This window comes from Cryptomeria japonica, chromosome 9 (assembly GCF_030272615.1).
Source record: "Cryptomeria japonica chromosome 9, Sugi_1.0, whole genome shotgun sequence".
In the NCBI taxonomy this organism is placed as follows: domain Eukaryota; kingdom Viridiplantae; phylum Streptophyta; class Pinopsida; order Cupressales; family Cupressaceae; genus Cryptomeria; species Cryptomeria japonica.
This window is the reverse complement of record NC_081413.1, coordinates 670,257,481-670,280,417: the sequence shown is the minus strand read 5'-3', so window position 1 is coordinate 670,280,417 and position 22,937 is coordinate 670,257,481. Positions and strand designations below refer to the sequence as shown.

Here is a 22,937-nt window from a genome sequence, read left to right as displayed (position 1 = left end):
AATCGCAATTGCAACAAATTAGGGTAAGGGTTACATCTTACCAAGTAAAATATCTCTTTAAATAATGTGATTTTGAACTTGAATCCTACAATCATAACAATATCACTTCCTACTCATATGTTATCAATAAAGTATACAAATTATACAAGTACATTAGGGTTCAGAGGAAGAAACATGATAGGTCCACCCGAAGGTATTTCTACACTTAGCCCAAGAGCGGAGTGAATGCCAAAGTCCTCTTGGCCTCGGTGGGCAGTCAATAAGGACATCCACCAAGGTGGTTTACTTAGTGGCTTGCTTGTACTTGCTTTCCCTATCAATATCTCATCCTCCTAACAACAAGTGCTATCATTGCGGAGATGGACGGAGGATGTAAGGGGGTTTCTTGGTTGTATCTAAGCCCAAGAGTAGATTATCAGAGCCCTCTTGGCCATAGGAGCCAGTTATGTGGTCAACTCTAGGGTGGCCTACTTAGACAACTCTCTTATAATCCTCCTCTTACACCCCAGGCCCTTCCTACAAGATGGATTTCAAAAAGTCAGGCATATCTTATATTTAAGTATGCACTTAAGCATATATCTATTTATGCATAAGCAATATGTATATATAGACCAATGTTCAACAGGCGTTGGGGACGGGGGGACTCATTTCCAGGACGGGGGGACCAAGGGCCTAAGTTTGGGGACGACGGGGGGGTGGTGGTGCTCATATAGTTTTGAAAAGATGTATGACAGTATAACAATATAAGAATTAGATTTCAAATGAAACTATAGGAAATACCAAGATTACTTAGATTAGTAATTGCTAAATGCTAAATAAAATTTGACAAATGAAATTGTCAAATTGGAGATTTCTATTATATCGAAAAAGGAAAACGAAAATATGAATATCTGATGCCATTGCAAAGTCTATAATAATAAAGATGATTACATGATTCATCATTACAATGAGTAGCCAAATACAAATACGTGTAGCAATAGCATTACAAAAGAGACTAGAGTCAAAGACAAAATGTAGCTAATGGAGGCCTCTAATCATCTGCGAACTCCTCCTCACTGGAACTGTTGGACTCCTGAAGGTCAAGGTCCCTCAAGCTCGCACCAACTAGCCCTGCATCTGAAGTGGTAGGATCATCCTCATCAATCTGTGAAGGCTCCTCTGGCTCTACATCCCATCGTGCCGCTAGACTTTCCTTGTACACAAGTGTCTTGCGGTCCATGAGACGCAAAACACTGTGTACAACCACAAGCTTCTCTGCTCGCTTAGAGGTAAGTCTGTCCTCTTAAGAGAGTGGATGAAGCTATATGTAGACCAGTTCCTCTCAGCAGCTGAAGAACTGAAAACCTGGGATAGCTGACAGATGGCTAGAGTGGTGGTCAAAGATTTTGGGCCATGACAATTCCACCACAATAGTGGGTCCTCCTGTGCCATAGTGTCTATATCCATCTTTGCCGCATCTGAATAACCTCTAAGAGTGGCAAATCTTCCCCACTCAGTGCGCATTGTGCCAGCATTTCTGGAATCAAACATATTCTCTATGCACCTAAAGAAACCCGTCTTCACCTCATCATCCTGAATAGGTGTCACTCTACCCGGTCTAGCCTTGTACCACTTAGGATTCAAGGCAAAGGCAGCCATATGCAAAGGAGTGTTCAACTTGTCCCATCTACGCTGAATGATAGGTCGGATTTGCTCATTGTAGAATGCTAGAGAGGGGTCCTTCACTCGCACAACAACCCTCATTTGGTCAAGCATAGAGTCAATGCACTCATACACCTCTCCAAGGTTAGGTGCATCCCCATCCCCATATATAATCACCTGGAATACTGGAGAAACGATGGAGACAATGTATTTCGTATCAGTCCAAAACACATCACCCTTCACTATCTCCTTCACCCTTCTCCCCTGCTCTGTCTTGGCCTCAACCCACCTATTCCACTCATTAGTCATAACCATGAGTTGCAATGCCTCTTGCAACTCAATCATTCTCTCCAAGAGAATGAAATAGGATGCATATCTAGTCTCAACTGGTTTCAAGAACACCTTCTTCGCGAAGGTCCTGAAGAGTGCATGTGAAGTGTGGTGGTTGCAGATAACCATCTGCACATCTCTTGCATCGGTGACCACTCCTCTAATCTAGTCAATCTTCCCCATGTCCTTGAGTGCATTGTTCATGGCATGCACACAACATGGGGTCCACCAAATGTGTCTATAGGCTGCCTCAATGAGTCTCCCTGCTGCTCTACACACATGGGCTGCATCTGTGACTACTTGGACCACATTTTGTGGCCCAACCTCCTCAATAGCCTCCTTGAGGACCTGAAACTGGAAATCAGCATCTTTACGATGCCCTGTACAACCAACTGCTCTAAGGAAGTATGGGCCCTCTGCACATGTGACCATGACGTTGATGAGTGGACGATGGCTAATGTCCGTCCACCCATCCATAACTATGCTGGACCTCGATGCCACCCAACATGCCTTCATCTTCTCCATCAAAATATTGATCTTGGGATAGCATTTATCCAAGATCGAGGTCCTCATTTTCATCTCCCCTGGTGGCACATAAGATGGTCCTCCCTTGGCCACCATAGCCATCATCTCCCTATAATAAGGAGATCGTGTAACATGAAATGGAATGCCATTGGCAAAGAAGAACTTGCCAATGGATTCATCTATCTCATCTCTTAGCTGCACGTTAAACATATCAGCAATGGGGTTGCTTTGTGGTGTCTGCAACCTACGTTTCCCAGCCCTGGCGGCAGTATGTGGTAGATTCTGGTTGCCTTGAAGTGCTGCCCTAGCAAACAAAGTAGTAGGCATTGAAATATTTGTGTCATCTGGAACCCCCCAAAGCCTCTTAAACTCAATTCTGTACTGTATATTTTTAGCTTCCTCCAAAAACTTACAATGTTTCACGCCTTTTCCTCTCCAAAACAGAAAGTGTGCATTCACCCTACTAATGCTACCAAACCATTCAGTGTCACAAATGTTGCACGTCCACTTCCTTGTTCCCCCACTTGAATGTGATGTGCCTTGTATTGATATTCGTGAAGCAAACTGTTTTAGAGGAGACTTAGGATCAAAATGACCCCTAGCATATGGCCAACTGAAAAATAAATTGAATGAATGATTCAATAATCGGATAATCTATTCAACAATATACAAGCGTATATAAAGAGATTACAAGGACGATGTTCTAAATTAAGAACAAGTCGTAATACAGATGCAAAAGCATATGGATTTCAAAGAATCGATGTTGTTCAATTAATCGAGGAGACAAAGCTCCTTTAAATAGAGTTACAAAGACGATGTTTCTAAAAGAAACAATCGTTAACAAGAGGCAAAATTAGAAACAACTTAAATGACCATTAATAACACAAAGAGAAAGATATTATTCTAATACCCTCCCTTAATGGTCATCGTTCTAACTACCAAGAGAAATAACAGAGAAGGTTGCCCCCTTCTTCTCAGAACATGCTGCAACAGAAGACAAGAGCCTGCCACTAACTCTGCCACTTGAGATGAGTCTGCCACCAACCCTCCCAGAAACTGCAGAACTTCTGGAGATACCCAAAACAACACCAACCGTCCAACCTGATGTTGGAGAACTGTCCCTCCCTGTAACCAGAGACACACCAAGAACAACTGTCACGATTTTGAGGAAAAAATCGGCAAACCCTCCAAACTATTGCAGATGAGCAAGATGCCCGAAAATAGACTGCAAATAAGAGACTAGTGCAGATGTTCGCACAACTCTAGGTGCGACTAAAAACAGACTGCAGCAAAGTACAATTTTTGAGGAAAAAATCATAAACCCTTGTGATTTTTTTTTTTTTTTACAGGGACAAAAAATATTTAAAAACCCACAGATAATTTTTTAGGACAAAATTATTAAAACCCACAGATTTTTTCAAGGGAAAAAAATATTAAAACCCATCAAAATTTTTTTTAGGTAAAAAAATATTAAAAACCGAAACAAACATCGAGGCCCATAAGCCATCTTCACGCTTTTTGAGGCACGAAAAACGAGGTACTAAGAAGATGCTAAGTACACAAAACTTTACTACCTTCCAACATCAAGTTGGTCAATGACGCCATCTTGCACGTTTCCCAATGCATGGAAAACAAAAAAACTGAGAAGAGGCATTGGCACAGAATTAAAAAAATCGAATCCCAATGCAGAAACAGAGGCAGATGCAGGTACATACTTAAAAAAATGAAGTACGATAGGCACGAATTTCAAGAAAAAAATTCCGGCTGACCCAGAAAAATCTAAAGACAACCCAGAAATCCTTGCGAAAAACCCAGAAAGAATCTGCTGTCAGAATCTGGATCCGCTGGCTCGAAAATCGAGGCACGAAAATCGAAGCACCCAAATTTTTTTGATGACGACCCAGTTGAGATCTCGACAAACCCACCACGAATTTGTGCTCAAAATTTTTTTTCGACTGAATCTGGAGGGTCAAAACCCTAGCCGAAAATGCAGATTTTCGTCCAAAAATGGCAGAAAAAAAAAAAATCTGCAGGCGGGAAAGTCGCATGGTTGCGTGAAATTTAGGAGAGATGGGTCGCGGGAGAGGGCAGCAAATAGCCAGAAAACCCTAGTAGCAGCAGCCAAAACGAACTGCCAAAGTAGCAATTTCGAATAAACAAAGAAATTTTTCAAAAAAAACTGTTAAAAATTCATGACGAATTTTTAATTGAAAAATTATTTCGAAAATAACCAAGGCTCTGATACCATAATACAGATGCAAAAGCATATGGATTTCAAAGAATCGATGTTGTTCAATTAATCAAGGAGACAAAGCTCCTTTAAATAGAGTTACAAAGACGATGTTTCTAAAAGAAACAATCGTTAACAAGAGGCAAAATTAGAAACAACTTAAATGACCATTAATAACACAAAGAGAAAGATATTATTCTAATAAGTCGTTTAAAGTGAACTACTAAAAAGCAAAACGCTAAATAAAGCTTAAAAGCTAATTAACTAAAAAGAAAAAGCTAAATGCTAAATAAAGCTTAAAAGCTAATTAACTAAAAAGAAAAAGCTAAATGCTAAATAAAGCTTAAAAGCTAATTAACTAAAAAGCTAAATGACCATTAAACAAGGAACTAAATATAGGTGACTAAAATATAATTAAATATTCTAATACCCTCCCTTAATGGTCATTCTATCTACTAACTACCCTACAAAAGATACTCTTTTGATCACAAATGAAAAGAACACTCTGTTGTGGTGGAGACCCTTCCTGGATCTGAAAAGTGTTAATGACCAAGAATACCAAAAGCCATCCAACTTGACGTTGGGTAACAAAACTGAAACCTGAAACCATGATTTTGAGGAAAATCGGCAAACCCTTTTGTAGAAGAGTATCAACTCCAAAACTGACTGCAAGATACCACGGTTGCACATGTTTGCCCTGGCAGGTGCTACCCAAACTAACTGCAACAAAGCATGATTTTGAGGAAAAAACCGTCAAACCTTGAAATAGGAACCCTCGAAAGAGAATTTACGATTTTAAGGAGAAAACCGAAAAACCAAGAAATCTGAGGTTACAAATCATCGTTTTTGTGGAAAAAAAGGGTAAAACCCAGATAACTAAAATCTTACGCAAATATCGCGGATTACAGATGAGATGATTTTTAAAGGAAAATTATAAACCCTACGAACAATTTTTGAGGAATAAATCATGAAACCCTCCCATGATTTTTTGTGGAAAAAATCAGAAAACCGACAGACAATTTTTCAGGAAAAAATCGTGAAAACCCTAGGACTTGTAAGACGAGGTCTGGCCTAAATCAATCTGATCAAGGCAACGATATTCAAATATCGTCAACATGCACTGTTTCCAGGTGTTGTGGCAGCTGTTGAACTTCTCTCTGTGTTCCAACATGATGTTGTTCAAAGATGCCATCATAGAAACTGAGGTTGAACATGGTCAACCTAGTGAAGGCATGAGACAAAAGAATCTGATTCAAAAATCAGAATAGAAGCAATTGCACAAAAAATCTGAAACCCTGGAGGAGAATTCTAGCACGAATTCTAAGGCGCGAATTTTGAGGTTTGGAAGAAACCCAGAAATTAAAATTTTTCTGTAAGCTTAAAACCTGAAATTTTTCTTGAAAATAATCAGAAAAAATAATAATTTGCAGAAAATAAAAAAATACCCATGATTTTTTTTTTGTAAAAAAAAAGAAAAATATTGACAATTTTTTTTCCCAAAAAAACGCAAAAAAAATAGGGCAGAAACCCTCGGTCGGATGTACAGCATAAACAGCGCCCATAGAATTAGCAGAAATCATTGACTGTTTTTAAATTCCAAGGCAAATTCGTTGGCACAAAATTTAAGGCACAGAAAACGAGGCAACCAGACAAATCTGAGGTCAACCCAGAAAAGCTCTCGAAAAACCCACCAAGAATCTAAAATCAAAATATAGATCAGACGGCTCAAAAATCAAGGCACAAAAAACGATGCACCCAGAAAAATTTGACGATGACCCAATTGAGGTCTCAAAAAACCCACCAAGAATCTACAAGCAAAATAAAATTTTGACTTTAACTAAAGGGTCAAAACCCTAGTCGAAAATTGCAGAAACCCTAGGAAAATTTTCAATCTGTAAAAAAAACTCTAGGTTGAAGGCCCGAAAATCTCTAGAATGCTAAAAAAAGAATGAACTGCTGCCCAACACAAAGAAATTCGCCCACGAACCAGAAACCCTCAAAAAGCCTTCAAAAAAGCAAAATCGTTTTTTTTTATAAAAAACAATTAAAAAAATCTGGAAAATATTCCTGAAAGAAGGCCATGAATTTTAATTAAAACATTCGCCAAACTTTAAAGAATCCCATCGACCCACTCTGGTACCATGAAAAATAAATTGAATGAATGATTCAATAATCGGATAATCTATTCAACAATATACAAGCGTATATAAAGAGATCACAAGGACGACGTTCTAAATTAAGAACAAGTCGTTTAAAGTGAACTACTAAAAAGCTAAACGCTAAATAAAGCTTAAAAGCTAATTAACTAAAAAAAAAAGCTAAATGCTAAATAAAGCTTAAAAGCTAAATGCTAAATAAAGCTTAAAAGCTAATTAACTAAAAAGCTAAATGACCATTAAACAAGGAACTAAATATAGGTGACTAAAATATAATTAAATATTCTAATACAACAACTCTGAAGGGCAACCTGTACTAGCTAGTGCACTCGCCATAGAACTAGATTGGGCTCCAGGATCAGCCCCATGGTCACCCCCCTCATTTTCAGGTTCATATTCTGAATCTTTCTCACTATGAGAATGGATTTCCATGTCATCTTCACTCATGCCTTGGGAGCTCATTGTGAAATTGACACTGCATTTCACAAAATAAAAATAAAAATAAAAATAAAATCAGCCTAGTTTAACAATATATTCATCATTTTGCCCTCAAGATTCAACATCAAATCTCATTTTGAGATGAATAGGGAAAAAAAATCCAAAAATGATATAGAACAATAAAAATCAAAAAATAAAACCAAAAAAAAAACAAGAAAAAGTTGAAAAACCCTACATTGTGCTTAAAAAATCTCTCCAAAATGCAAAAGAATCTTCTTCTTCCTTCTTCTAGCTCCTATCACGCTTGCAATCACTTTTCTCACCCCTTCAATTAGTCTTCTTCAAGTTTTTCCTCCTCTTCAGCTTGCTGGAAAAAAAATCAGTTTTCCAAAATGAGAGTGAAATCTGAAAAAAACATGCTTTTGTGTTGTTTTGGGGGAAAGGGTGGGGCCCACGTCCAATTAGGGTTACCCCTTAACCCCCCAAAAAGTCACTTTTTTATAAAAAAATGCTTTTTTTATTACATTTGGCGTGGGGTGACGGGAGACGTCTGGGCGTCTCCCCGTCCCTCGAGAGACGTCTGCACGTCATGAGTGACGGGGAGACGCCCAGACGTCTCCCAAGGAGATGTCTGCACATCTCCTTGGGAGATGCGGAGACGTCTCGGTGGCGATTGGGTAGCGGTGGCGGGATGGCGGGGTACGTTGCGTCTCCGTCCTGCGGTCCCGGAGATGTTTCCTCTTGGGAGACGTGGCCAAAAGGGGGGGGATGCGTCCCCGTGGAACACTGATATATACCACGTGGCCAAAAGGGGGGGGATGCGTCCCCGTGGAACACTGATATATACCACAAGCGGTTTTGAGGATATAGAGTGTTAAGAAGGGTAGATCTGAAAATAATATCAGACTGCTGTTTTAAGTCTGATCTGAAAATTAATTCCTTTGATGTATTCGCTGTTGGATGGCTAAAGGTTTGATCTGGATTTCCTTTCTCTATCAGAATTAGTTCTTCCTCGATCTGCTGAATGTCTTTTGGGGTCTGATTGTGTTTGATGTTTGATGATTGTAATTTGTGTAATATTCGATGATATACTCAGAATCAGATCTGCACAAATGACTCTGATGTCTAATTTATGGATTTAATGTTTATTTTTCTTATTTTCCATTTTCTTCCATCCATATCTCCACCTCTCAAATGAGGTTCTCTTCTCCCTTTTATATCTTATTTTTGAGGGAGTCACAGCTTATCATTCCATTTCTTTGACCATTCATTAACTTAATTAAATTTTAATTATATTCTTTTATATATTAATTTAAATTTTATTTTTTTTCTTTTGAAATTTAATTTTGTAATTATTATTTATTATTAAATTCTAATTCAAAGTGGGGACATTACAACTAGGAGGCTTCCTGTTTCCTAGTAATTAACATAAATCATTATACATCATTATACAATACTAAGGAACAATTAATATTCATAATACAAGTGATAATTACCATATTTTAGCCCCCAATCCTTACTCCTTTCCTAATCATCAACCCTAATAGAGGATGGGGAATTAGTTGTTAGGGCGCTAGGAAACCATCTCCACAAATAGGCCTAAGCGTTTCAGGAACACCTGTACATACCACCTCTTGGAATCCCCAAGGGTTTCAGGAACACCCATCCATACCACCTCTTGGGGCTCACCCATTTTGGGATGGAATTACTGCCACCTTTCCCTAACAAAACCAACCTACACACATGAGGGGCAATATAGAATGACTAAGGATTAGGTCATTGATATGCTAATCTCTCTGTTATGATGATTATATAAGTAATTAATGAAATTAAATATAATTGTTATATAGATCTGATTACACTATTAGTAACACAAAAATCTATTAAATGTATATATAAGATCAAATGAAACATGTTGTATTATAGGCCATGCAAATCCCCTTATTCCTAATCGATTTCAAATATAATATGATTGTAAGTATTAAATTCATTAGTAAGACACAGCATACCAATTTGTTGTAATACCAGTGATTGCCAGTAATTTTATATCATTTGCCTGTAAATTAATATGATATGCAGAGAGTATGATCTGCCAGTAATTAATAATTGATCTACTCCTTCTCTGATGATCCCTGTTGTGATCGAATTAAGTCTCCAGTTCCTCCCCTATATCAATCTGGTCTTCTTCCCTTTTATATCATAGCGATGCCTCTTCATGGAGGTATCCCTTAGAAGAGGGAATTGTTCCAAGAGACATGAATCTTGGTTAACGTCTGCTTTGTAATTATTTTTAGTTTATTTTTGTTTATTCCTTATTGAGGGCTGCCTTGGTTCACATGTTTGCTGCCTTCATCTGTTGTTTTGGACTTATTCTGAATAGAACCATTGTCTTTAACTGCTGTTAACATATGCATTGTTGTTTCCGTTAATGCCGGCCCTATTCCTACAATTTCATAGTTAATAACTATGAATGTCATAGTTAATAACTATTCCTCCTTTTTTAATCACTGTAAAAAAACTAGGAGTCTAGTTAAAATGGGTACCAAAAAGAATTTTGTCACTGTTGAGGGTGTAGTTATGATAGCATAAGCCCAAACACACTGATTGCTCTCATATATATTTCTCCATTGCCTTCAGTTTGATATAGTCGTTGTTACTAATTGATATTATTGCTGCTCAAAACTATGTCAGCTCTTATGATTAACAAATACCTTGCTATCGCTGATTTTAGTAATAAATCGCTGCTCCTTAATAGTCATTTGTGTATATATCATCGTTTGTGTTAACACAGGATCAGATTGGTGTTTGGGCACGATCCGAGTAATAGAAAATTGTGAAGTCTTGAAACAAGAGAATTTTCTCTCATTTGAGATGGTGCGAGTATGGTTGTCATGGCGGGGACATGACAGCCTAATACATGGAATTTTCAGACTATCATAATTGTAGGATGTCTATTAATACCTTAGAATTAACATTTCTACCGATGAAGAAGAATGTCTGATCTTAAATATTGTAAGTGCTGATAAGTAGGACCTATTTTTTGCTGTGTCAAGCTATGATATAAATTTCAGGATTTAACTGTGTAGTTTTTGAGTCAAATTCTTTCACCAATGGCTCGCATGATTGTACTAACTGTACTGTGTTCATTGATATGTTGCCTTTATCTACAGTAATGTAAATCTTTGAGGGAGAAAAGTTTCCCGACTTTTTTGTAAAAATTAAGTTCATGATGATGAATATGGAGCTAATAACTTCTTTGTTGACTGGTTTAGTGTAAGCGTTCTATGGCCTTTAACATGCAAATTTCCTTTTATATAAGTATCTTAAAAACATGTATCTGAAAGACACCGATTTGAGATATTTAATTTACTTAAAAGAGTTATTTTATTTTACTTTAGAACTATTTTATTTATAACATACATGGACACATAAATTTTATTGTATATTCTATCTAAAAATATATAGTGATGGACTCTTATATGTTCCAATGACGTATAAAGTATATTATTTTATAAAATTTCAATAATAATTTTTAGTCACTCTTTGTTTCAAAAATAATACTAATAACTATCAAACAAATTTTTGTAATACTGGGATGGGTGACCTCCCAGGAAGGCTCAATGCTTCACCTCTGTGAGCATCATCTAGATGCAATGAGTGTTAGTTAGATGAGAGGGGGGGGGGGTGAATCTTACAAACAATAATCTACAATATATTCATCAGATTCAACCTCGGTAGCCTTATTTGATATGCAACTATGACTGTAAATCATTCAAACTCATAAACTGATAAACTTAAAACATCACAACACATTTAACACCAGATTTAACGTGGAAACCCAAATAGGGAAAAACCACTGTGGGATTTCGGACCCACTAAGAAATATACCCTTCTAGAGTATGCTCCGTTAAAAGCAAATCCTGTTAAAGATTACATACACATTGCTAGATGTGACCCAGTTAAGGGATTTCCCTCAGATCTGTTAGAATCTTGCACTTTGTTAGAAGTGACCTTGTCAAAGGATTTCAAACACTCATTCAGAATGTTACCTTGCTAAAGGATTTACAAATAAGACTATTAGGTCCACTCGGTTAAGAGATTTCCTGTCACTTACAAAATAAATAACAGTAATAAAATATATCTGCAACTTCACATCTGAAATGCTAAAGCAGACTCTATGTGCTCAAAATAATCTTGTCATAAGACTTATCTTGCTCCTTGCTGGGCATCTCAATCCGTTCTACAATCAAATCTTCAATCTTCTGTGCTCGGTGACCGCTACAGCAACATCATTGTTCTTCTATTTTTGCCCGCATACTTGTTTATCAACAATTCCTTATTTATAAGCAATTCCTAACCGCTTAATCTCCTTGATCACATTTCCCATGATCAATCTTAGCCATCAGATCATCATACTTGACTAGGTTCATTGAATCCTTCGATCTGAAAAACGTTTTATCTCGCCTTGGAACTTGTATTCCTTGGTATTTGTGCTAGGTTATGATCGTTCAATCTGCGCTGTAGATCTAACTCTTGTATTTTCATTGTCGTAGATCCTCAACAAACTTCTTGCACGACATACCGATCATTTATACATCTCCAGCTCATTGGTATCCTTCAATTAATAATGCATTTATTCATCCAATGCGCTCTGTTACTGCTCGGTTGTTACTCGGTTAATACTGAACTTTACTCGGTAGACATTCTGCCTTCTTTAACCGATATCGATATCCTTAGTGTTTACTGACTAGCTCTTTGCTCGGTAAAATAGTATAGTATCAAACCTTTACTCATTCTATTGCATGAAATCTTTTCTCCTCCTTGTTCAGTCTTTGAATACACATATATAGGATATCCAAACAATTAAAACAACAAAATCTCATCACTGTCTAACTCGGTAATAGTTGCCCATTGAATAACTTATGACTCCCCTTCATTCTCACTCTTTCTGTGTTACTTATCGACATCTTTATACTCATCAACATACACATTAAGATATGGCAACATCATACTGAATCAGAAAATCAATTGCTTGACATCAATGACAAAACAATATTATTAAGACAGTAATTATCTTTTATCAGTTATATCAACAATCTCCAACAACCTTCTCAATATCCTCATAACAAACTTTATGGAAATGCCAACAATGAGTCCTAAGTGGACCATTCATTCTCATGAGAGATGGGTTATTGTGAACCACTACACATGAAATATGGGTTAATGAGTTTGACTCGAAAACTGCACAGTTGAATCTTGATAGCAATATCATGATTTGACTTGCTGTGGAAAATCTCTCCTCCTTATCAAATTTTATTAATTAAGGACTAAGTTGTCGTCTCGGTTCAGATTCCGTTCCAGAATTGGGTTCGCAAACTCGTTCAAATTTATTTTGAGGTGGGTTCGGGTTCGCTTTGGGTTCGTTGTACAAAAACATACAAAAATAAAAAATAAAAATAAAAAATATATACATATATGGAGCAGCAAATAAGTTCTCAATACACCACTGTCAAGTGTCTCATCCCCAAATGAGATGTGTTTTACCTTTTTGGCCTTTTTAGTGGTCTATTTTTTAGGGTTGGAGGGCCAAGTTGACTAAATAGGCAATTTAAAAACTTCAAATTTTTTTGAAAAAAACATGTTTAATTGCCAAAATTCTATTAGAATATTTAATTCTATGTTAGTCACCTATTTTTAGTTCCTTGGTTAATGGTCATTTACTTTTTTTTATGTAATTAGCTTTTAAGCTTAATTTAACGTTTAGCTCTTTAGTCTTTTACTTTAATGTTATGTTCTAATTATAGAACATCGTCTTGTAACCTCTATATATACTTGTGTATATCGCTCACTGTGATTATCCGATTATTGAATCATTCATTCAATTTATTTTTCATGGTATCAGAGCATGGAAATTAAAAATTTTAAAAGTTTTTGTTATTAAACTTTTTTGAAGTTTTTATTGAAGAGATTTTTTTAAAATTGTTTTTTTTAAAAAAAAAAAAGAGCACGTTCTTTTTCTCTTCCTGGGTGGATTTTTTTTTTTTAGGTTGAAAATTTTCCTAGGGTTTCTGCAATGTTCGACTAGGGTTTTGACCCTTCAATTCAAGTCAAAATTTTATTCTAGTTGCAGATTCTTGGTGGGTTTTTGGAGACCTTAATTGAGTCATCATCAGATTTTTCTGGGTGCATCGTTTTTCGTGCCTTGTTTTGAGCCGTCGGATTTACATTATGCTTTCAGATTCTTGGTGGGTTTTTCGAGAGCTTGTCTGGGTTGGTCTCAGATTTTTTTGGGTGCCTCCTTTTCCATGCCTCAAATTTTGTGCCAACGAATTTGCCTTGGAATTTAAAAAACAGTTTGCAATTTCTGCTAATTCTGTGGACATCGGGAATTTTGCTGTCTTTTGGGCACTGTTTATGCCATTTCAAGTTTGCAAAAAAATTAATTTATGGGTTTCTTCCAAACCTCGAAATTCGTGCCTTGGAATTCGTGCCAGAAATCTCCTATAGGGTTTCAGTTTTTTCATTAGCTACTTCTATTCTGATTTAAAAACAATCAAATTCTTCTGTCTCTTACTTTCACTCAATTGACCTCGATCAACCTCGATTTTCGTGATGGCATCATTAACCAACATCATGTTGGAACACAGTTAGAAGTTCAACGGCCGTAACTACAACACCTAGAAACAACGTATGCTTACCATCTTTGAGTATCGTTGCCTTGATCAACTTGTTTTGGGCAAGGAATCTTGTCCTACAACAATAGGTGATGATCAAGACAAACATGATGTGAAGAATCGAGAGGCTGTCATGCTTATCAAACTCTCCGTAACAGATGATCAACTCTTACAGGTGCCTTTAGGAAAAATAGCAAAAGAGATCTGGGATCTTTTGAAGGATCTTCATGAAACGTTCGACAAGAGCCGAGCTTTCTTTCTGAAGAATATGCTGTTTTCTATCATGATGGATGAGAATTCATCTATCCAAGCACCTGTTATGAAGATCAATGACATCCGTGATCAGTTGGAAGCTATAGGCCCAACCATGGTGGAAGAGGATATGGTAGTGATCACGTTGAAAAGCCTTTCCAGATCCTACGAGTATCTCATTAATACACTCAATATCTCCTCTACTAGTGTTGATTTGAAGTTTCTTGATCTTTGCAACAAGCTGCTACAATAGGATCAATGGAAGCAACAGTTTGGAAGCAGCGCTAGTTCATCCACTGAACAGGCTTTCATAGCCTCAGCTTCGCATAAGTACAAGGGTAAAGCTCCGTCCTTCCAACAGAATGGACAAGATCAAGGTCAACCTCAACAGTCTTCCAAAAAGAAGGGCTTACAGTGTTCCTACTGTCATATATATGGCCATTTGGTGAAAGATTGCCGGAAATTGATAGCATCCCAACAATCCAAGCATGGGGGGTCCAAGCAGAAAGCCAATTCTGCCTTGCATCCTGATCAGATTGAATCTGCATTCTATGCGTTCATGGCCCAAACCTCCTCTGATGATGTTCAATCATCAGCCTGGTACATTGACTCTGGAGCCTCTTGACATTTCACACATTGTCGGGATTGGTTTACAGAGTACATGCCTTTCACTGATTCAGTGATCTTTGGTGGAGGCAAAGAGTAGATTGTTGTTGGCAAGGGGAACGTTTAGATTTCATTTGGTGGGAGGGATTTAATATTCCTCAATGTATACTTTGTACCTGGTATGAAGCTCAATCTATTGTCAGTCAGTCAGATTATGCATCATTCACCACAGCTGGATGTCTTCTTCGGGTTGCACAGGTGCAGCATTGTTGACAAGGAGACTCGCACTATAGTTGCAGTTGGTATTGAGGATCGTGGTCTTTATAGACTTGTTGATTCTACTGGTTCTCAGGACCTCGCCATGGCAACTAGGAGTACTTCCATCAACACTCTTTGGCATCAGTGATATGGGCATCTCAATGTTCACTATCTCTCTCAGTTGGTTCGAGAGGATCTAGTCATAGGATTACCTGAGATTCAAACTTAGAATCATGGAGTTTGCGGAGCGTGTCAAGCTGGAAAGCAGCATAAGACTCCGTTTTCAGATGGAGACGCTTGGAGAGCATCCAAGGTCTTACATCTCGTTCATGCGTACATCTGTGGTCCCATGGACACTCCATTAGTCACTAGATGCAGGTATTTTCTATTATTTGTTGATGATTTCAGCAGACGCATGTGGGATTATTTTCTTAAGCAGAAATCAGAGGTGTTCACCATGTTTCAGACATTTAAGGCCTTAGTGGAAAAAGAGTCTAGCTGTCAGATAGTCACTCTTTGGTCCGACAATGGAGAGGAATTTCGTTCTACAGAGTTCACCAACTTTTGTGCATCACATGGTGTTAAGCATCAACTTACCAAACCTTACACTCCACAACAAAACGGTGTTGTTGAGCGCAGGAACTGTATAGTCATTGAGATGGCTCGGTCTATGTTGGAGCATAGAAATGTTCCAAAACACTTTTGGGCGGAAGCGGTCTTCACTGCAATCTACCTTTTGAACCGGTCTCCCACAAAGGCCGTTAAGAAGATGACTCCAGAGGAAGCTTGTTTTGACAGGAAGCCCAAAATCAATCATTTGAAAGTTTTTGGCTCTACAACTTATGTTTGGATTCCGGATGCCAAGCGCACCAAATTGGATCCAAAGAGTTAGAAATTGATGTTCACCGGCTACAGTGACAACCACAAGGCATATCGACTGATTGATATAGACACTAATCACCTCATATTCAGTCGAGATGTAGTATTTGATGAAGAAAGAGGGCCTTTTCAGCCTTCCTCTCTTGATTTGAGTACTGAGGATCAGCCTCCAAAGGCTGTAAGTATGGGTGTTCGTCTTCCCTTAGCTCCACCCAATGGGAGGGATTCAGTTGGCTTTGAAGTTGTGGGCTTTCTCAGGCATGACATTGCACCCCCCCGACTTTTCTTAGGATCTTTTAGATCCACATCCAGAGGAGTTTGCTCTAGATATTCAAGGTAATCTTCATCCTGCAGCTGATGTTGGTACTTCTACTCTCCGGCCAAAGTGGTGGGCCAAGACCATTGGTCATCTTCATGATGATGAGCTCATTGAGGGTAGATCTGTTAGAGGTAAGAGCAAGCAACACACAGTTAATTTTGCTCTTTTGGCCAACATTCACAGTATTTATGAGCTTCAAACATATATAGAGGCTAAAGGTGTACCTGAATGGGAAAAGGCTATGGCAGCTGAGCAACATAGTCTTCTGAAAAACAACACTTGGGTATTGTCCGATCTTCCTCTAGGAAAGAAGCCCATTGGCTGCAAATGGGTGTTTAAAGTCAAGTATAAAGCTAATGGAAGCCTTGATAAGTCCAAGGCTTGGTTGGTGGCAAAAGGGTTTTCACAGAAGGAGGGCATCGACTATGAGGAGACATTTTCTCAACCAAGATGAGTACCATTACGCTTGTCCTCGCTCTCTCCGCTCAATTTGGATGGAAAGTCCATCAAATGGTCGTCAAGAGTGCCTTTGTCAATGGTGATTTGCAGATTGAAGTCTACATGACGCAGCCTCCAGGTTTCAAGGTTGCCAGTAAGGAACACCAGCACATCTGATCATGCAGGTCAAACAAAATTTGTGTCAGCATTTTGATATGACAGATTTGGGACTTCTCCATTATTGTCTCGGTGTAGAGGTTTGGCAGACTGATAACCACATATTCATTTCTCAGTCAAAGTATGTCAAGAGCCTATTGGATAAGTTTCGAATGCAAGATTGTAAAGTTGCATCTACACCTATGCAAATAGGGCTCAAATTATCAGCCAAATCAGATTCACCGTAGTGCATGAGTCTTCATTCAAGCAACTAGTGGGCAGCCTAATCTATCGCACCGCCACTAGACCTGACATCAGTTATGCTGTGAGCTATATTTCTCGCTTCATGTCAGCCCCAAAAGTTGAACATTGGGTTGCAGCGAAGCGTGTGCTTAGATATGTGAAGGGCACTCTTGATTTTGGCATTTTGTACAACAGAAGCAAAGATCCTAAACTGGTTGGTTTCATAGACTTAGATTGGGTAGGTTGCGTTGATGACAAAAAGTCAACTTCTGGGTATGTTTTCAGTTTGGGTACAGGTGCAGTCACATGGACCGGCAAGAAGCAACAGGCAATAGCTCTTTCCTCCACCAAAGCTGAGTATCAGGGAACTGTTAAGGCAGCATGTGAGGCAATTTGGCTATGTAGGATGCTTGCAGACATGCAAATGTCTCAACCAGGACCTACTCCCTTGTTTTGTGATAATCAAGGTGTTCTAAAATTAGCCAAAAATCCAGTCTTCCATGAGCGGACAAAGCATGTGGAGCTTCATTGTCATTTCATCCGCTAGCATGTTGAAGATGGATTAGAGATATTGCAGTACATTCCTACAGAAGATCAGACTGTAGATATCCTCACCAAGTCCTTGAGCCCGACAAAGTTTCTCAAATTTAGAGGGTAGCTTGGTGTGATAGATAGCATGACCATTAAGGGAGGGTATTAGAATATTTAATTCTATGTTAGTCACCTAATTTGAGTTCCTTGGTTAATGGTCATTTACTTTTTTTATGTAATTAGCTTTTAAGCTTAATTTAGCTTTCACGCTTAATTTAGCATTTAGCTCTTTAGCCTTCTACTTTAACGTTATGTTCTAATTATAGAACATCGTCTTGTAACCTCTATATATACGTGTGTGTATAGTTCAATGTGATTATCCGATTATTGAATCATTCATTCAATTTATTTTTCTAATTCGGCCTGCGTTCTGCCACTGAATTTCAAATTCGCTGGAAATTCCCCAAAATTCGCTCCAGGTCCTTCTAAGTGAACCCATAGGGCAAATTCAGGACCCTAGACGAATTTGGAGAGAATTTCCAGAGGACCAGAATTTGGACAGAACCGAACCAGGACCCAGCGTTTTTCCAGAAGAATCTGGGAACTTAGATTTATTATGATCAATAAGATCATTTTTTTCTAAACATTTTAGATAGATGTATTTAAGATTTCAATAATGTTTACTAATTAATATTATGTTTATTATTAAATATTGATTATTTTATGTGCAATTGTTTGTAAAAGTTAAGTTAATGGGTTTTTACTTACACAGTTGTGACATGATGCTCAGATGCTCTATGCCTTACTGCTACTGTATAGGCTTATTATTAAATATTGATTATTTTATGTGTAAATGTCTGTAAAAGTTAAGTTAATGGGTTTTTATATACATGGTTACGACATGATGTGCCATGCCTTACTGCTACTGTAGAATGCTTCTTGGCATTAAAGAATTCTTGAACTTAAATTGCTAAATTTCTTCACTTCAGTTTTCTTGTTCTGTGGAATGCATGTCTAATGATATGAAGTCCAGAACAATTAAACAAGAATTATCTTTATTATAAAATATCAGTATCACAAATATTGCAGCAGCAATACTGACAGAGATATCAGGTACTACAGAGAAGACAAGTCTTCAAAAAACAAAAAATCAGATCAGCTGGAAGTTTGGAACACAGCTTATCAACAAAGCCTCTAAAATACTACATGAGGACCATTAATGTTTACTAGGTCTTCTTTTAGCTTTCAGTGTGAAATCTAAGGTGGATCGCTTGCCAGCTGCAATGCTCTTAGATATCTCTTTGGATCTATTTTCAGCATTCTTCTTTCTTCATTTAATTTTTTGACTAATTATAGCAGAAGAAAGGGCTTCATATTCTTTCACCTCATTTCCATCGTTAAAGGCTGGTACTAAATATTCTTTATCAGCTTTGCCTTTAGGTAACATCACCTCTTCAAACCCCTCATCTGCCTTAAAATCCGGATAGGTCCCTAAATTTTCTGTGGGAGCAACATCTTAGAACAAGACAAAGGAGGGATTAATGGAAAAGGGATTTTTACAGAAGTATCTGGATTTTCTTGTGCCTGTTACCTTTCCTTCTAGATTTTTGAAAGTCTTTATTTTGGCCCCTTTTCTGTTGAAGAGATTGTGTCTTTTAGGGCAGTTCCTTTGGAAATGTTGTGTTTTGGGAAAAAATTGCATTTCAATGGGATGCATTAATACTCACTTTGTTGAGAGTAAACTATATCTTTCATTCTCAGGTTAATGGCCTTAGGAAGCGCATTAAGAAGATCAACTTCCACACAAAGATGAGAGACAATAGTTTTTAAAATTTTTCTTTGGGCAAAGCCCAAGTCTTTTATGGTCCAATGGTATTTCCTATTGCCTTTAAGGCTTCATCATTTCATAAATATAGGTGAAGGAAATGGAACCTTAACCATTTTGGGACCTTTGAGGGTTTTTCTTATTGTGTATTGAAATCAAAACTTTCTCCCCTTTATCAGAAAAGGAAGCAATGAAAAAACTCTTCCACATTGAAATGTCAATGTTATTATTGTCACAAAAGTTTGTACCCTTACTGAGCTATCAACTCTGCAACCCTGTAAAACATGGAAACAATCCCAAAGTGTTGGACCTTGCGCAATGAGGTTGAATCTTCAGAGAAGGCCGACTTCATTCTCAATCCAAGTGTAGGTGTTGAACCAGCTCAACACTCCAAATTCTACTTCTAAACTCATCCTAACAGCTTGTAGAGGGAAGGGGAAGAAGGAAATTCCTAAATGAAAGGAGGTCATGCACCAAGATAAGAGATGTTCCTCTCCCCACCCGAAATGACATAACGAATCAATTGAAATACCCTGAAGATGTACAAACTTCAGTTGCATGAATGACACCTAACACATATATGAAGGTTAGAATTTGCTAAATGTCAAAGGGGAGAAGGTTTCTCACAAGTCACACTTGAAAACAAGTTAACACAACATATACATGAGAGAAAGCCACAAAACATACACTTATAACGAAGGTAAGGAAACATACACAACATGCATGAGTTGAAGGGAAGCAAGAATGAAAATTTCAATTCATTCTTAAGGCCAATGGCCAAACTTATTGTTGCAAAAATGCAAGAAATATACAAATCTTCAAGAGAAGTGAAAGAGCATAAGAATAGCTCAAGCCAGCAGGGAGAGAACCCTTTACAATGAGGCTTAATAGCCTATATATAGTAAGTTGGTCGCATAGGAGAGACCAATGGTCAAGGAGGGGAACCCTTGACTTTGGTGTGCACAAAGGAATGTTAGTCAGGGAAGGCAGGGAAGTGCACAGGCCTGACATGGTGTACATGCAAGCAACTTGGCCATACCCTCACAAGGCAATCCCAAGAAGAAAAGTACTTCTAGAAGGTGGATTGCCTGACATTCCAAAGTCAGAGCATGCATGCCTGACATGAAGGCCATCAAGTAACCATAAATAAGCATGGCCCTATACTCTACTTGATGGCAATCTTGCAAAAAACATTAAATGCGCCTTTGTAGCTCCATGGAAGAAAGTAGACAAGTCGCAGGGGTTGGTGGTGCATTAAGAGCCTTGAGTGTTGATCACGTCATTTGGAAATGTGGCAAGTCGTTGGAAGTCGGGCTTTGCCACTAGGGGAGAGGAGTCGGGAACATGGGAATTTCGGGATTTTGGGGTTCCGAGTTTCAAAAGGCTTGGGAACTTGGGAATTTTAGGATTCCAGGGTTCTAGGTTTCAAAAGGCTTGAGAACTTGAAATTTTGGGATTTTGGGGTTCTAGGTTTCAAAAGGCTTGGGAACTTGGAATTTCAGGATTCCAAGGTTCCAAGTTTCAAAAGGCTTGGGAACTTGGAAGTAGATCAAGTAATTGACAATGCCATAAATTGACTTCCTGGACTAAGGAAACCGCAACCGCTAAGCCAAGCCAACTTATCTCAAGGTTCTAGGCTTCAATGGCAATTTTGTCCTCTTCCAAGGTCTACATTCCTCTCCTTGATGATACTCTCCCTCCCTTTTGAGGGCGTTAGCTATCCTGCACCCACTTAGACACAAAACATGTAGTTAGGCTGAATCTTATCCATCCATAATTCTACATATTAAATAAAAATATATAAACCAGTCATTAATATAAACATACATGCCAAAATTATTCATCCTTCTGATGTACATATCATCTGCAATGTTAGCAATATAAATCACTAAGCAACATAAATTCATCCATGTAAAAAGGGATGTAACAAAAATGTCGGTCAAATATGTTTTGAAAAAGGTGTGATATTTTCAAGGAAATGTGGGGAACCTTGCTGAGAAAAGATATATCAGTTATTGGGATAGCTTAAAAATATCATTATTTAATCATATCTGCTCAGTTTGATTTTGTTTTTTGATAGAAGGCTCAACACTAATTTGAACTTATATATCAGTTGAAATGCTAATATTAGTAGATATAGTTTTGTGATCAACTATTTCTAATTTAATTTTCCCTGACCATCAAGGATAATGTTATCTTGAATATTAAGGGCCCTTGAAACATTTGAATGTCTTTAAATTTAGAGCATACTAAAAATTGAAATGCGCAAATTCCATTGTTAATAGTATTTGGCTTTTTTCTGGAGGGCTATATTGGTGGTAGTATATCAGATTTTGAGTAAACTGTCGAGAATAGGAAGGGAGAATGAATGAAAGAAGGGAAGAAAGCTATATTAATGTCGACAGATGAGGAAAAGTTTATCTTTGGAAATTAAAAGCTGTATTCATTTATTATATATAAAATTGTATGTGAGAAATGGATCCCAAAAGAAAGTTGAGAAAATTATCCATAACTTTTACCAATTCTTACTAGAGATCATTTTATTGCAGATGAAAATACAAGAGATGGAGGTGGTTCAACAGGAAAAGAAAGCTACTATTGCTTCGATGATGGAGAAAACAAAACAATTAAAGAAATCTCAAGATGAGCTTCAGCAAAATCTTTCACAGGTTATTTTTTATCACCTTCAAAAACATTTATTCAAGAATATGCCTTTTTATATAGACTTTCCATTTTGTAATTTGGTTTTAATGTACCACTCAACATATTGCCGAGCATTCTAATCACTTCACTTAATATGTTGCTTGAATACATAGATGAAATCTGTGGTTCACATTTAATCTTTTATGAACTTGGAATATCTCTCATCTTTAGTGAGATTTCATTTGGTTTTTCCATAATAGATTGTCTCTCTTGAGTCTCTTTTGACTGGCCTTCTATTAATGGCTTTTTCTTTATAACTTTATCCCAATGGACAAATCATTTTTTTGATTGAACTTAAGAGTGATTAGAAGAGGCTGAAAAAGCTGCTAGTATAGAGAATTAAGCTGATGTACGGTAACTAACTTGTAGGAGCTTAATGTGTCACCAATAGAATTGATTAATTACAACTGTAGCATAAACTGTTGAACACTACTAGATGCTGAGAGGGGGAGGAATGGGGAGGGGAGGGGGGGGAGGTTGAATCAGTGAATCAGCATACACTTAAAAAACTTGATCAGATTAAACCTTTAGCGCAATATTCATTCTATCCACCATATGCATGAAAGCATATAACAGAAACAGCAAAAACAATCACACAAGTACACCAAAAATTTTACCTGGGAAACCCAAACAGGGAAAAACCATGGTGAGAATTACACTCACGATATAGATATCAATGTTTACAATGATTTAGGCCACAGGCCAGGTAGCTCACTCCTCTGGAAGGGACTAG

General features: G+C 37.6%; 1 protein-coding gene across 2 annotated transcripts in view; it reads left to right on the top strand.

Annotated features, from left to right (window-relative positions):
* LOC131033840 (structural maintenance of chromosomes protein 6B) overlaps window positions 1–22,937 on the top strand; it is a 171,816-nt gene that overhangs the window by 22,927 nt on the left and 125,952 nt on the right. For both annotated transcript variants that reach the window (XR_009103688.2, XM_057965132.2), the window contains exon 8: window positions 22,051–22,170. Coding sequence is in view for 1 of the 2 variants with exons in the window: in XM_057965132.2 (XP_057821115.2) it covers window positions 22,051–22,170 (120 nt within the window). In the remaining variant the exon portion in view is untranslated. The remainder of the gene's footprint in view (window positions 1–22,050; window positions 22,171–22,937) is intronic.